The 15,658-nt window shown below is 44.9% G+C and overlaps 1 protein-coding gene across 3 annotated transcripts in view; it reads right to left on the reverse strand.

Moving 5' to 3' along the window:
• Positions 1-10,423: 10,423 nt before the first annotated feature.
• col6a2 (collagen, type VI, alpha 2) overlaps positions 10,424-15,658 on the reverse strand; it is a 90,725-nt gene continuing 85,490 nt past the window's right edge. For all 3 annotated transcript variants that reach the window (XM_041200477.1, XM_041200478.1, XM_041200475.1), the window contains exon 29: positions 10,424-13,741. In XM_041200477.1, coding sequence (XP_041056411.1) covers positions 13,155-13,741 — 587 coding nt within the window. In that variant the 3' untranslated portion in view covers positions 10,424-13,154. The remainder of the gene's footprint in view (positions 13,742-15,658) is intronic.

Consider the following 15,658-nt stretch of genomic DNA (forward strand, 5'->3'; position numbering starts at 1 on the left):
AACTGATAATAATGGGTGTGTCTACCAGGTTTCCTGAAGTAATACCTTTGAGAAATATTACAACAAAGAAAATTGTGGAAGAGTTAACTAATTCTTTTACAAGATATGGTTTACATAAATAAATCTAATCAGATCAGGGTTCAATTTTCATGTCACAGCATAAGGAAATAATGAACAGTTTGGGGATAAAACAGTTTAAGCTAACAGCCTACCATCTTGAGTCACAAGGGGCTTTGGAAAGACACCATCAAATTCTGAAAACTACGATGAAGGTGAAAAGTCAGGCTTATCCACAGGATTAGCATAGGGGAATTGCATTCTTGTTATTTGCTATTAGCAGTGCTCCTAATACATCAACTGGATTTAGTGTTTTTGAACTAGTTTATGGTCATGAGGTAAGGGGACCACTGAAATTGATTCATGAGAAATTGGGTCAAAATTCAGAAACTACTCATCTGGATTATGTATCAATTTTCAGAAAGAGATTGGACAGAACATGTGAGTTGGCTAGGGAACATTTAAAGATATCACAGCAAGTAATGAAAGAGAAGGCAGGTAGGAAAGCTACAGCTTGTAGTTTTGCAAAGGAGAAAGTGCTAAGATGAGTTCAAAAAATGAGGTCGTCTTTCTAAATTATGATGGTTCATTTTTTTTAATAAAAAGGGGGATGTCAGGGAGATGTAATAATTTTCGTAATGTTATTGGAATTTATTGTAAAGTAGAATAATAGTGGGGTCTGTGTCTATGTGTGGCTTAATTGAATTAAAGACAGCTGGTCTGAAAGCTTTGCTGTATCAGAAGATAAGCTAAGTTTGAAGTGTTAAGTAGATAAAATGGGGGAAGTTTTAGAATGTGAGGTGTAAAGGGAACATTTACATTTTTAAATAAATCAGCCTAGCTTGAATTCAAAAGGAGGGTTGAAATGTTCCAGGAGAATGTGGCCAGGAGAAGTTAAGAAACAGTTGTTTATTTTCCCCAAAGATTACTGGCAAAATTGGTACTATGATAGATTTTTATTATTAGAGAGGCAAAGTCCAAAGACATAGTGAAACAATGGGAATTTGCATTCAAAGGGGAAAATATGTACCAAGGGGAGAAGGCTGTATGCAAGGAAAGGCATTCTAAGATGCAACAAGCATGAAAAGCTTCCAGTATCTAAGCCTCAAGCTGCTGTCTAAAGAAATTGAAATAAAAAAAACTCACTTTGAATTTGACTGTTCGGTGCATTGTGTTACTTTGCCGGGTCTTTTAAAATCTATGTGTTTTTACTGTTGCCTTAACAGAGATGTAACTGGGAGTTAGATTAACTGGAGGAGCTAGGAGTTATCATAGTAGTATTTGTCAACCTATGTTTGTACTTAAAATCATTTTTTATAATTTAATAAAGTTTTAATTTAGTTTTTAAGAGACCCTTTAAGACTTGGTGGCTTTCCACTTACTGAATTCAAAGCCCCCGTCTCAAAATAAATACAAATTGCAAATATTTGTGGCAGCTGCTTCAAGTTTCCCTCTGGGATCTGGGCAGTTTGGCATTTATCGTAGAATCATAGAATCTTAATGGCAGAAAAGGAGGCCATTCAGCCCATCATGTCTGCACTGGCTCTCCAAATGAGCATTATGACCTATTGCCATTGCCCTGTCTTTTCCCTGTACTCTTGCACATTGAATCATCGGACTGCCATAACAGAGAATGTGCAGGTTTATGGGGGAAGGCAGGGGAATGGTACTACATGAGTTGTTCATGCAGAGAGCCAGTGCAGGCAATAGGCCAAATGGCTTCTTTCTCCACTGTAACAATTCTGTGATTCTGAGGTTCCTTCAGACATTTCTTGCCTGAAGTAAATTAAAGTACTCTCTCTCCCTCCTTTCACACTCGGTCTCTCACTCTCTCTCTCCTTTTCCTAATATTTCCTTATGGGGCTCGGTGTCAGTTTTTGTCTGATTACCCTCCTGTGAAACACCTTCAGCTATTTTGCAATGGTAAAGTCACTCTCAAGTTGTTGTCAGTCTTGTGCTACTTGTGATACCTATCACTAATGACAGTGATAAAGGGCAGCTGTAGTCCTTAAAGGGAACCACTCTACCTGGAGGTGAAATGGCATCTTTGCAATGGAAGCCCATAATGGAATCTTGTTTTGTTCATCAGGTGTGAGTATCACCAGCAAAGCCAGTATTTGTCACCCATCCCTAATTGTCTATAGGATGGTAATGGTGAGCTGCCTTCTTGAACCGCTGCAGTCCATGTGGTGTAGGTACACCTACAGTGCTGTTAGGGAGGGAGTTCCAGGATTTTGACCTAGCGACAGTGAAGGAACGGTGATATATTTCCAAGTCAGGATGGTGTGTGACTTGGAGGGGAACTTCCTAGTGGTGGTGTTCCCATGTATCTCCTGCCCTTGTCCTTGGTGGTAGAGGTTACAGGTTTGGAAGGTGCTGTCGAAGGAGTGCTACACACTGCTGCCACTGTGCATCGGTGGTGGAGCGAATGAATGTTTAATGTGGTGGAAGGGTTGGTAATCATATGGGCTGCTTTGTCCTGGATGCTTTCAGGCTTCTCGAGCATTATTGGAGCTGCACTCATCCGGGCAAATGGGCAGTATTCCATCGCAATCCTGTCTGGCGCCTTGTCGATTGTGAAAAGGCTTTGGGGAGGCGAGTTACTTGCCACTGAATTCCCAGACTCTGGCCCACTGTTGTAACTACAGTATTTATGTGGCTGATCCAGTTATGTTTCTGGTTGATAGAATGTTATTTGCATTGAAAATAATCAAACCCCATTCAATGTCCTTGCGATCCATAGCTGCTACAGCTGCTTTGTGCATCATCTTGCCATTGGTTGGAGTGGCCTTGCTAATATTGCGATCATACTGCTGCCCCTCTTCTAAGTACTGCTTCCAACAAAGACAACAAAGCACTAGTGGCTCTCCCTGTGGCATTGCTTGCAGCAGGTTGGAAGATAAGGTCGAAACAAAAACAAAAACAAAAAAACTGCGGATGCTGGAAATCCAAATCAAAAACAGAATTACCTGGAAAAACTCAGCAGGTCTGGCAGCATCGGTGGAGAAGAAAAGAGTTGATGTTTCGAGTCCTCATGACCCTTCCACAGAAGAGTTCTGTGGAAGGGTCATGAGGACTCGAAACATCAACTCTTTTCTTCTCCACCGATGCTGCCAGAACTGCTGAGCTTTTCCAGGTAATTCTGTTTTTGTTTTGGAAGATAAGGTCTCTCATTTCTACTTGTCTCTGTTGTCTGCATGTGCCATGGTGCCACGCAGCAATCAGAAATGTGCCGCGGAGAGAGGGGCCAACAGATCGTGCACAAATAGCATGGCAGTATTGGTAATCTTAAAGGGACCACGCAGTGCACACACCTGGACCACACACAGCCATGGGAAATTAGAGGGAACATTGCTTAATGGTACATTATGCTCAAAATTTCTCTTCTGAAAAGCAACAATGTGAACCCAAAGAGTTAACTTTGATGTAATGGTATACTGCAGTACTGCTGTGATCTTATAGTGTGGACCCAAAGTGGTGTCAAATAGACTCCTGGCAAGGGTCTCACAGCCCATGGCTTTAGTACGTATGGCAGCCACCCATCCCCCCCCCCCCAATCCCCCAACTACTGCTCTTCACGTATGGATGTGCACCCAAAGCACGTTGGCAAGAGCACTCTTCAAGATGACTGCTTGCTTAAACAGTTTAAACAGTGTTCTCATTTTCTATATGGAATGTACAAAATAGCTTAAGAACAAACAACTTAAAAAGCCCCTTTTGGTCACAGATGTTTCACATTGAGACTTGCATTTCTATAGCACCTTTCATGACCTCTGGACTCCCCAAAATATCTTCTGGCCAATGAAAATACTATTAAAGTGTAGTCGCTGTTGTAATGTAGGAAATGCAGCAGCCAAATTGCTCACAGCAAGATCCCACACACAGTAAGGTGGTAATGACCGAATGATTTGTTTTTTGTGATGTTGGTTGAAATATTGGCTCAGGGAGTGGGGAAAAACTGCCTGAGAGGGGTGGCAGGTTTAACATCACAGCCAATAAATGGCACCCCTGACAATGTAGCACTCCCTCAGGACTGCACTGGAGCTTCCCTTTAAGCTTCAGCCCACATTTACATTTCACCACTTCTGCCAGCATGTTCCTTCCACATGATGCTCACATCAGCAGCTATGAATGAATATTGGATTAATGTTGTATGCAGCCTTTGTTCCTCATTCATTCTTTTAATAGTACTTGCTGTGGTTTTCTATGAACCACCATGGCTATTTTCTTTAGATTTCAACGCCCTATGTAGTTTCATTTCTACGTAGCAAGGATTGCTGTTTTTTTCTATATCAAATACAATGTACATTTGGAACAAAGCTGTTGGAGGGATGAACTGATATAGTTGGTAGGACACCAGCCTTTCAAGCCATGTAACTTTGGTTTCAATCTAAGGCACACTGATAGATTAAAGCTTTCTCCATCTGTTGACTTCAAGCTTTGTGGAATAAGTTTTGCAGACACCAGGGCCAATTTTAAACCACCCCTCTCCTGTCGGCCTGATGCAAGTGGAAGGGTGGTTGCCCAAAAATGACATTGCTCTCTGGCAACCTAGGCTGGTGCCCTGTGATAAAATATAAAATGCAAATAGTGGTCCAATGGCGTAGTTTATCATTCTGAGACAGACGCTTTCAACAATTATCAAAGGCATTCTTAATATACCAAAAGACATTCTTCTGAAAGATAATTGACCCATTATAGACTTTTCTCATTATGAACATATGAATTAGGAGCAGGAGGAAATCATTCAGCCCCTCGAGCCTGCTCCGCCATTTAATAAGACCAAGGCTGATGGGAGCATCTCGGAATGGATCTTTTCAAGCTCAAGAGAAAGATATTCCTCTTTGTTGTTGACTATTACTCCAGATGGATTGAGGTTAAACGTCTTTATGGAACAACTTCAGAAGAAGCAGTCAACAATTCATTAAGAGAAATCTTTGCCACACTTTGTTATAACCAATCCCCGGGCTAGGTTCCCCCAACTTGTTATGATCCCAGATGAGATACCCCAAATTGTTATGCTCCCAGGTAGGGAGGAATAAACTGGCTCCCTTTCCTTATTCAGCCCCCTTGGTTGGTCGTAACAAGGTTCATTTAAAACTGATCCTTTCCCTCATGGATACCTTTTCGCAGTCCAAATGTATTTATGTTTTAAAAAGAGCCAATTTAATCAGGCTGTCTTGTGTCAGAATGAGTTTATAAGCTGCTAAAATGCAAGAGAAAAATAATAAAAATACAACACGCATACACACAGATTGGAAATGAGAAGTGAGTCCAGAAACAAAAGTTATAAATATATATGAATCGGTCTTTGGGCTTGTCCGTGAGGAGTAGATAGTGAAACGTTGTGGCTGTTAAGTTGGGGTGATTCCGGTAGAGCTGACTTTGGTTTGGAGATTCTTGGTTCTGCAGGTTATCTGAAAGGAGTTGTCCTGTTTTCTTTTAGACTGTGGCTTTGCTGACTTATGATTTGCTTCCAACAATCAGACAGAGGGCTCATTTTTTTCCTGAAAGCGCAGGGATACCTAGCTGATGTTCTTCAGCTGTGATCTTCACAGCACACACTGACACAGCAAACACTAGAACAACAGGCTACCACACACAGACCAGTTGGCTTTTAACCCCTTTCCTTGTGTATTCCTGGAGGGGAAAAAACAAACTTGTCTTTTGCACAGAAACTACTTTCTTTTCAACTTAGATCATGTCCACAGTCTGGGATATAACTCAATGGCAGATGGTTTCTACTGAGATGGTAATCAGCCTCCATTATCTCAACACAATCACTGGAGATTACAGTTCAGTTTGCATTGCATCTCTTCCTTTGAAGCGTCTCTGTCTGATGTGGGTTTTGACACCTTTTCGGTGTGCCATTCAAGAGAGAACATGGAGAACTTGAATCCTATACATCCTCTGAGAGAGATGAGAACGAGGTCAGCGAGACTGGTGAAACCACCACAGCCCTTATCTCTGTGAACCAGGAATGAAGGCAGGGACTTCAGGGGAGATGTAAGAGAATGTAAATGGTAGTTATTAAGTCAGAGTCTTGGGGAGTGGTGGGGGGGGGAGGTGGTGTGGTGTGGGGGGGGGGGGGGGGGTGGGTGTGGTGGGGGGGGGGCGGGGTTGGGGCAGATGTAGTATAAAGGGTTGATGTTAAATATGTAAATATATAGACTACATCAACAGTGAAGTAAGATCACATGACAACAGAGCATGGAGAGAGAGAATTCTATGTAGAGCCTCGCTTGGCATCTACCTTGTAAATAGTTGCTTTCTTTTATTAAATAGTATACTGTTTGCTAACAGTATTTCCTCCAGCATTGTTTATAAGTATAGATCCACATCTTCCACTTATCAGACCAAAAACAACAATAACAGAGTCTCATGGACAGGATGAACTCCGAGATGACATAAAAGGATGTAGGAGAGAAACCAGAGAAAGAAGTAAGTTCAGAGTTAGGGTGGTAGGGACCCTTGCGGGTAGCCTGGTCCAGTGGCTAGTGGAATGGGGGCAAGTGGCAGAGGCAGCTGAATCATACTCTTAACCTTCGTAAGAAAGTCTGTGAGCTCCTCTCATTTGTCGTTGGAGGAGACAGGGGAGAGGGGCTTTTAAGAGAAACAGTTTGCAGTGAAAAGAAGCCAGGGGTCATCTTTCTATTCCAGGGTGATCCTGGAGATAATAGTTTTAGCAGTGGGATGCTTAAGTGCTTTATGTGATGCAGCCAGGTCTGCTGATGAATGGCTAAACATGTTGATGTCTGTCTTTCAAATCTAAGTCCCTTGGACTTAAAGTAGAGATGGGGTCTATTGTGAGGAAACAACCAGGGTGAAAGAAAGTACTCATATTAATAGGTACTAGGGTATTAAGACAGGAGGTCTTGTGGTGCAGTTGTAATATCCCTACTTCTGGGAGAGAAGCTCCAGGTTCAAGTCCCACTTCAGGACTTGATGACCACAGAGAGTGCATCCATAACTTGGCCAAACAGGTTAATTATTGAGGGCAGCAGATACCTGGGAACACCACTGCCTGGAAATTCCCTTCCTAGCCACTCACCATCCTGACTTGGAAATATGTCACTGTTCCTTCACTGCCACTGGGTCAAAATCCTGGAACTCCCTTCCTAACAGCACTACAGGTGTACGTACACCACATGGATTGCAGTGATTTAAGAAGGTAGCTCCTTCTCAAGGGAAATTAGGGATGGGCAATAAATGCTGGTCTATCTAGCAATGCCCACATCATGAGTGAACTAAAAAAAAGTCAATGGCAAATCACTACAGTACTTTGCCAAGCATAATCATAGAGCAATCCAATGGAAGGCCATAGTTGTCTATGTTCTCTTAGGACAGGGTGCCAGGATGAGGGTATTAAGGTGGAGTTGAGGATGTGGTTGAGAAGATTGGTAGCTGCAGAAATGGTGAAAGGTGGGGCCTAAGGCTAGGCAGTTGGGAATTCTAAAGTGTAGATGTAAGTGACTTGGGGCTGTCACAGGATGAAGTGGGACAAAAATAGAAAATGCTGGAAAAACTCAGCAGGTCTAGCAGCATCTGGGGAGAGGGAGTCAGAGTTAATGTTTCGAGTCCGTATGACCCTTCTTCAGAATGAAGTGGGCTTTGGGGGGTGGGGGGAGAAGAGCAGTGTGGATGGAGAGTGATGCAACAAGTTGATCAGAGATGGCAACAGCGATATTCTTGACGCACCAATGGGAGTGGAGAGAGACCATGTGAGATGGCAACACTGGTCAAGTGGCCATGATTGTGGGTAGAGGAGTTAATATGGAGGGGAGAGATGAAGGGAGGATAGGCGGCCAATGAACACAGTGGAGAGAAAGCACAATGAGTTGAGATGGAGCGTGAAGTCGCCAGACATGAGAAGTTGCTTAATGCAGAAGTTGGGCACAGAAAACATTGAAGACACCTCAGTGAGAAATGTGGTGTGGTACTTGGGTGGGAGGTGGAGAAGGAAAGAAATAGAAAGAACTTGCATTTGTTTAGGGGTTATGTCTTTGGGGTATACCAAAGCAGACAAATTAATTCTTTGACAAAGCATAAGAAGGGGTAGACAGAGGTAATGTAGTTGATGTAGTATATTTGGATATCAAAAGACCATTGATAGGTACTGCATTGTAGACTCATACCCAAGGTCAGAGTATGTGGAGTCATGGGACAATCAGCAGAATGGATAGCAAGCTAGCTAAAAAACAGAGAGAGTAAGGGTGGTGACTCAGACTGGTCAAAGGTGGGAAATGGTGTTTCACAGGGATCGATGAGGGTCCACAGCTATTAACCACATACATTAACAATTTCAGTGCAGGAAATGGAATTGCAATTTGAAAGCTTGTGGACAACACCAGATTTGGGCCAGTGGGGGTGGGGGGTGGGGGGGGAGGTGGGGGGAGGGTGGTGGTGAATGTACTTAACACAGGAGGGATGTGACAAAATCCAGGAAGACAAATACAGAAACTTGCAGGATGGGCATATCATTGACAAATGAATTTCAGTCTCAAGTGTGAGCTGGCGCATTTTGACTGGGAGGATAAGGATGCCTCACACAGTATAAACAGTGATGGTGGAGCTTTAACCTGGATGTGCGGTGAGCTTGGGTATGGGTGGAGTTGATGAAATCCAGCAAAATGTGAGTGTGCCAGAAAGCTGGGACCAACCCGCTGACTGCCATGTGTAACTTGAGCGAGTGAGAGAGGTTCCATGCAAACCCCCCCCACCATGGGGAGAGGCAGATTGCCCATCAGCTTACTGAAATCAAACAACTGGAGTGAAATCTCAGCACACTTGTGGATTTAAACATCACTGAGGGAGCTGAATCACTCTCAGGGGAATACTCTCATAAACATTTAGTACCCATTTTCCAGTCATGAGAAAGCGTTTGTTCACACTATTTTAGCTGAGATGTTTACTTGCTACATTTAGAAGATTTTGTGGATCAAATCAGGATGGATTTGCCAGCTTGTCAGCCCAGAGGATTCTCGCTTAGAGATTTGCATTGTGCGAGCATGCAAAAGGTCATGGGTTCAAATCCCAGACAAGCCCTTCCGTCTTCTGGAGTTGAGAAGAATGAGGTGCAATCTGATTGAAACCCACAAGGTTCTGAGGGGGTTTCATAGGGTGGACGCTGAGAGATTGTTTCTACTGGTCGGGGAATCTAAAACATGGGGACAGAGTTTCAGGATAAGGGGCCGATCATTTACGACTGAGATGAGAAATTACTTCACTCAAAGGATTGTGAATCTCTGGAATTCTCTACCCCAGAGGGTTATGGATTCTACATTGTTGAATACATTTAAAGCTGGGATAGACAGATTTTTGGTCTCAGGCAATTAAAGGGTATGGGGAGCAGATGGGAAAATGGAGTTGAAGCCCAAGATCAGCCATGATTGTATTGACTGGTGGAGCAGTCTCGATGGGCCGTGTGGTCTACTCCTGCTCCTATTTCTTATGCTCTTGTGATTGTGCTTTGGGGTCTTAGATGGGGCTCAGATGATGAGCAATATGAGCACGAGCAGAGCCTGCTGTTGAAAGCCCTGTAACCGAACATCAGAGAGCAAAGGCAGAGTAGCTCATGGGAACGTTAATACCAAGGCATTGGTGGACCAGTAACAAACGTAGATCAGTGGGTACAGGAGTGATGGATGACCGGGATGGATGGAGGGTTTCAGGTGGAAGATCACCCAAGAGAACATTGGAATAGCCAAGTCTGGAGGTAACAAAAACATGGGTGAGGGTTTCAGCAGAAGAATTGTAGCAGGGGTGGTGATGGGCGATGTTATGGATGTAGGAGTGGCAGTTTTCGGTGATGGGAGAGGGTATGGCGTCAAAAGCCGAGTTCAGGTTGCAGTTTGTCTGAACCTGGACAGTGGCCAGGGAGGGCTGGAGTTGGTGGTGGTGGGGGGGGCGAGGCAGGGCGGAGGAAGCCTGATGTTTAACTGGAGAATGCTGCTCGTGCCTGAGCTCCCTGCACTCGCTGTTTGGAAGGTGAGGGTGGAGGGGACAGGGCTCATGCAGGAACCAAGCTCAGGTCAGTGGGTGATCCTTGGGGAGGGAGGTGAGAAAGGGTTTCAGCAAGGACTAGTTATCAGAGGTGGAGGCAAGAGAGCGGTTGGACAGATGGAAGGCCGCAGAAGGTAGTTGGGGAGCTGTTAAGTGCAATTGTTCGGTGAGTGGGGCACAGCGTGGTGCCACTCACTGGCACAGTCTGGCAGCTGACTGAATAACTAAACAAATAGACCTCATCACAATGAAGAGCTCGAGACAAGGCTGCCTGGCACACTGGGCAGGAATACTCGAAACAATCACCATCCAGCAGGCATTCAGGATGCAGTTCCGTTAATTATGCAAAGTAGATCTGCAGGAATTTTTGGAAAATCCATTTATTGGTTTTTAAATTCAGTACAGACGATTCAAATTTGGATGCAGCAAACCGTATGAAAAAAAACATTTTTTAAGAACAATTGACATGGACTACTTCATTGTATGAACGTTCACTAGAAATATATATTACAAAGCTTTGTGGTTTTCAATACAAGATAGGCACAAATTCACAGGAGCTTGGTGACAAAGTGTGACTGTTTCACCCAAGGAAGGCTGAGGGTCTCAGTGGGATGGCAGGACCTCGCTGAGACCAGTGCCAGGGCAGAGAGCTGGCACTGGTACAGTCACTTCATGTTACAGGGTGGGCGGGCAGGATTGGGAGGGTGGTGAGAAAGCATGAACCAGCGGGTGACAGTTTGATTCAAGAGAACGGTCGTAAGCATTGGCTACAGAGCTCTGGCACTCCGCGCTGGTGATGTAGTTACGGCAGGTCCGCAGCACCAGTGCAGACTCAGTGCCCGATTGAGCACCCAAGCAAGGCTCACTCCGGGCCTGCTACGGGCTCAGTTTTCATTCGGTGAGTACAGGGGCCAATACAAAGTCGCCGTGCACTAAAAGAAAAATGAAACAACTAAGATGCCAGCAGGCCCGTGGAAGATCTGCCAGTGTCTGAAATGGATACTTACTTAGGGGCAATTTTTCAGTGGAACAGCGGCCCTGAGGGGGGAGGTCACAGCTGGAACTTTAACCCCAGAGTTCTCTTTCAGCTGCCGGCTTACTGGATGTGCACTTTCCCTTTCTCACCCTGAGATTTCAAACTTTCACAAGCCGTTTTTCTGAAAAGAAGGAACATTTGTTTGAATCTCTTTTAACTGAGCTTAAAAGTGCAGGTAAGGCAAGCCTCTTGTAACACACTGTGCAACACCACCACCTGCTGGCAAGAGGGGAGCATGTCATGGCAATCTCCCCACAGCCACCCCTCCCCCCCCCAAAAATAACCTATGGCAAAAGAAAATGGCCTCCTTCAAAAGTGTAAACTTGGGGATCTTGGGGGATTCAGATCAATCGCTAAGTTTAGGGATGGGCTTCCATTCTCTCCCCTTTTACTTGTCCAGTCCCACCCCAGTAAACGATTATGTGCACAATTTGCCCACTATACCTGACGGCTGGTGTAATGTGGAAGTGCTGTTACAGTACTCTACTGTACAACATGGATATTGTAGATCATAAATAAACTATACAAGATTGCAAGCTACGTAAATAGCTTTATTAAAACTGCAGTCAATGCTCAGGACAAACCCACACGGGGGTTGGGGAGGGGGGGGGGTTGTTGGGTTAAGAGGGTTTATGTACACAAAGTGTAAGTGCACCTTAATGAGGTGTGATTTGGGTTGTCACATTCAGTGTGAACTGATCAGTAAACCCGGTTGAAACCGATGTTAATGCAAAGTTTAATGGTCATTGCTTTTTGGTTAATCTTAAGTGACTGCCTGTTTTAAACACAAAACGTTTTCAGTCGTGGGGACTCTACCCTCTTTCTCAGGCCAGGCCACATTGCTTTTGAGGCGCACGTGGGCAGCGTTAACGATTAAGAGCCAAATCCCTTTCTTGGTCAGGGATTTGGGGGCGGTGGGGGGGGGTTGCGGTGGTGAGATAAGACACTGGGTTTTGGGGTTGTGTGTTCCACGTGTGTTTTGTAAGGAAGGGGTTAATCAGGAAAAGGAGGAAGGACAACAGTAAGATGCTGAAGCAGGTTAGATAGCACGTGAAGAGCAAAACAGATTTAATGTTTAAGGTCAATGACCTTTTTGTTGGTTATCGGCCTGACACATCAACTCTGTTTCTCCCTCCACGGGCGCTGACCGACCTGTTGAGTATATCCAGCACTTTCTGCCTCGATTTTAGATTTCCAGCATCTGCAGTACTTGGCTTTTGTGGTAAGGTGCCGGGGCCTACCTGGAGCATTAGCCCTTTATCGCAGCCCCCGTTGTTGGCAGGGGAGGGGGAGGGGCAGGAAGTTTTAATCCGAGGTGCTGGCCTCGGTGTCAAGTGATGCTTTTTGGATCTTCTAGAAAACTTCCAGCTCCATGGCTTGCGAAAAAATAAAATGATAAGTGCACACTTCGAAACGATGCCGCTTATAAAATGTTACAAGAAACAAAATGGCTGAGGCAGTGCTAGCCTTAGCACAAGAGAAAGGAAGTGTTTGATCGTCTGGCAAGCTGTCGGGTTGCCAACACTGCGGGATTATCATGAAACTTCCAAGAACTCGAGATTTACATTCCAGTGACCCGGGGAAAAAAATATTCTAGTGGCATTAAAAATAGCTGTTTTTTTTAAAAAAAAATTAAAATGATCTTTGAGCACCTTCCATTTGACTGACAACCGAGTATCAGCCAATCACGTCATGAGTTATCCGCTCATTTTTCCAATTGGCAGGGAGGGCGGTGGCCTACGAGGATGGACATGTTGCCTGCCAATCGGGTTGAGAGTTTGGAAGGAGCGGGTGGGTCCATCTGATGAAGCGGCCAGGGACCCGTCCAAGCAGAGTGTGGGCAACCCGAGCAGGTTTTCTCCTGGGGCCTAGCAAGCTTGAAATGCATAAATGGAAAATAAAAAGACAATGGTAAAAAATAATCGATATATATATTTAAAAAAAGAAGCACCTTGTTTTACCCTTTTCCTGAATAACATAAACTAAGAACAGAAAGATATTCGGGGATCGACTTTATGTGAATCTCTCGGGGGACAGCAGAATGCCGGATTTGAAGTCCTTAACAGATCCACTTGTACAATCTGTTGAAGAAGCTGGTCTGCAGGATGTGGGAGTAGTCTGCAGCTCGATAGATGGCCGCCCTCTCCCCTAACCCTATCTGCAGCAGGATGTCCATGTCTACTTCTGGCCCCACGGCAATCACTGTGGGCACAACGTTGTGCTTGCGCATGGAGTCTACCGCCTCACCGAGGCTCTTGTTGCCACTGGTGCCGTCAGTGATGAAGACAAAGGAGAGCTCGGCCCCTCGCCGGGCAGCCTGGACCAGGTTGCGGATGCCATAGATGATGGCGGAGCCCACGCTGGAGGACGAGTCCAGGTAGCTCATGGCGGCCAGGGGGTCGAGGATGGCGGTCAGGTTGTGGCTGAGTCCAAAGACCAGCTGCTGCTCATCCTCGCTGCCGTACTGCAGGACGGCGATGCGAGCCCGCATGGCATCACTGTTGCTCTGGGCCAGGGGCATTGTGGTCGCCACCTTCTCGACGAATTCCCGCACGTGCCGGAAGTTGGTGGTGCCCATTCTCTCCGAGCCATCGATCATGAAGACCAGTTCCACTGGGCGCTGCATGCACGGGGCCACTGCGAGTTCTGGAAAAGACACCAAGAGTACATTTTATCCGGCTCCGTCTATCTGAGCTCCTCCTCACCCCCCCCTACCCCTGCCTCCCCCCCAACCGGGGGAAAACCATAGAAATCCAACTGAGCTCCCCTAGGCCCTAGTGAGAAGAAAGAAATAACTCACATTTATACATCGCCTTTCACCATATCAGGATATCCCAAAGTGGTTTGCAACCAATGCAGTGCTTTCTTGAATCGTAAAACATGGCAGCCAATTTGTACACAGCAAGCTCCCACAAAGGACAACGACCAGATGATCTGCCTTGGTGTCCTAAGCTCCAACCTTAAGATGATGTTTCCTTGTTTTTAAGCCCCCTCACCAGAGGAAATGGTTTCTCCATATCTAAACGGTCAAGTCCAGCACCGATATAATGTGTGACCCACCGATCCCAAAGCTTCTGCACATTGCCAAAAATAAATTCTGCTCCTCCTGTCAGCTCGCCATGGTCTGGTCTCATTTCCCGGCCTAGCACAAATCTATCACTCTGTTCTTAAATTTTCAATTGACCTTCAACCTCATTGGGTTTTCATGAGGGAGAGCGTTTCAAATTTCTATTACCCTTTGTGTGGAGACGTGCTTCCTGACATCACCCCTGAACGGGTTCATTCTGATTTTCATGTAATGCCTCCTTGTTCTGGACTCCCCAACCAGAGCAAACCCTATTAATTCCTCCCAAAATCCCGATAGGCCTCAAACAAATCACCCCTAAACCTTCTATATTCCAGGGGCTACAAGCCTAGTTTATTGTGATCTCGCCTCATAAACCAATTCTTTGGAGACCTGGTAACATTCTGGTGAATCTGCACTGTACTCCTTCCAAGGTCAATATATCCGAAAATGCAGTGTCCAGAACTGTAGACAATACTCCAGATCTGGTCTAATCAGGGCTTTGTATAGATGGAACAAAACTTCCTCTCCTTTATACTCTACTGCTGCAGTTATAATTACCCTAACATTTCACTTGCCTTTTTAATTTTTGTTGTCTCTGACCACTACTATTTTAGTGATCAGTGTACATGGACCCCTGAATTCCTTTGGACCTCCAATGCTCCTAGCCTTTTACCAATTAAATAATACTTGGATCATTTCATTTTTCATCCAAAACAGATGAACACACACTTACCTGCATCGTTATCCATCTGTCACAGCTTTTGTCCACTCACTTAATCTATCAATGTCTTGTTGTGATGTTATGCTCTGGCCTACACTATTTCCCATGCCACCTCTCTCTGTTTATCAGCAAGCTCAGATATACTGTATGATTCCTTATCATGAATCTAAGTCATTAATAAATATAGTGAATAGCTGAGGCCCCAACTCAGATCCTTGTGAACACTACTAGTCACTTCCTTCTCAATTAGTTCGGAGAGGTGGCATGGTGGGAGCGTCATTGAACTAGTAATCCAGAGGCCCAGGCTAATGTTCAAATCCCACCATGGCAGCTGGTGGAATTTAAATTCAATTAATGAATCTGGAATTAAAAGCTAGTCCCAGGACCACAAAACCATTATCGATTGTCGTAAAAACCCATCTGGTTCACTAATGTCTTTTGCAGGAGGAAATCAGCCATCCTTACCTGGTCTGGCCTCCATGTGACTCCAGACCCACAGCAATGTGGTTGACTCTTAACTAGCAAGGCACTCAGTTGATGGGCAACAAATATTGGCCTTGCCAGTGACACCCACATCTCATGAAAGAATAAAGAAGAAAAAGAATCAAGCTCTTATCCCTCACCTCTGCCTTCTACTGACTCCTAACCAGGGTAATAAGTTGCCATCAATTCCATGAGTTTTAATTATAGCCAACTGTCTCTTTTGTGGAACCTTATCTAATGCCTTCTGGACATCCATATAAACTGCATTCATATTCATTCCCCTGTCTGCTAC

Source organism: Carcharodon carcharias, chromosome 12 (genome assembly GCF_017639515.1).
Source record: "Carcharodon carcharias isolate sCarCar2 chromosome 12, sCarCar2.pri, whole genome shotgun sequence".
In the NCBI taxonomy this organism is placed as follows: Eukaryota; Metazoa; Chordata; class Chondrichthyes; order Lamniformes; family Lamnidae; genus Carcharodon; species Carcharodon carcharias.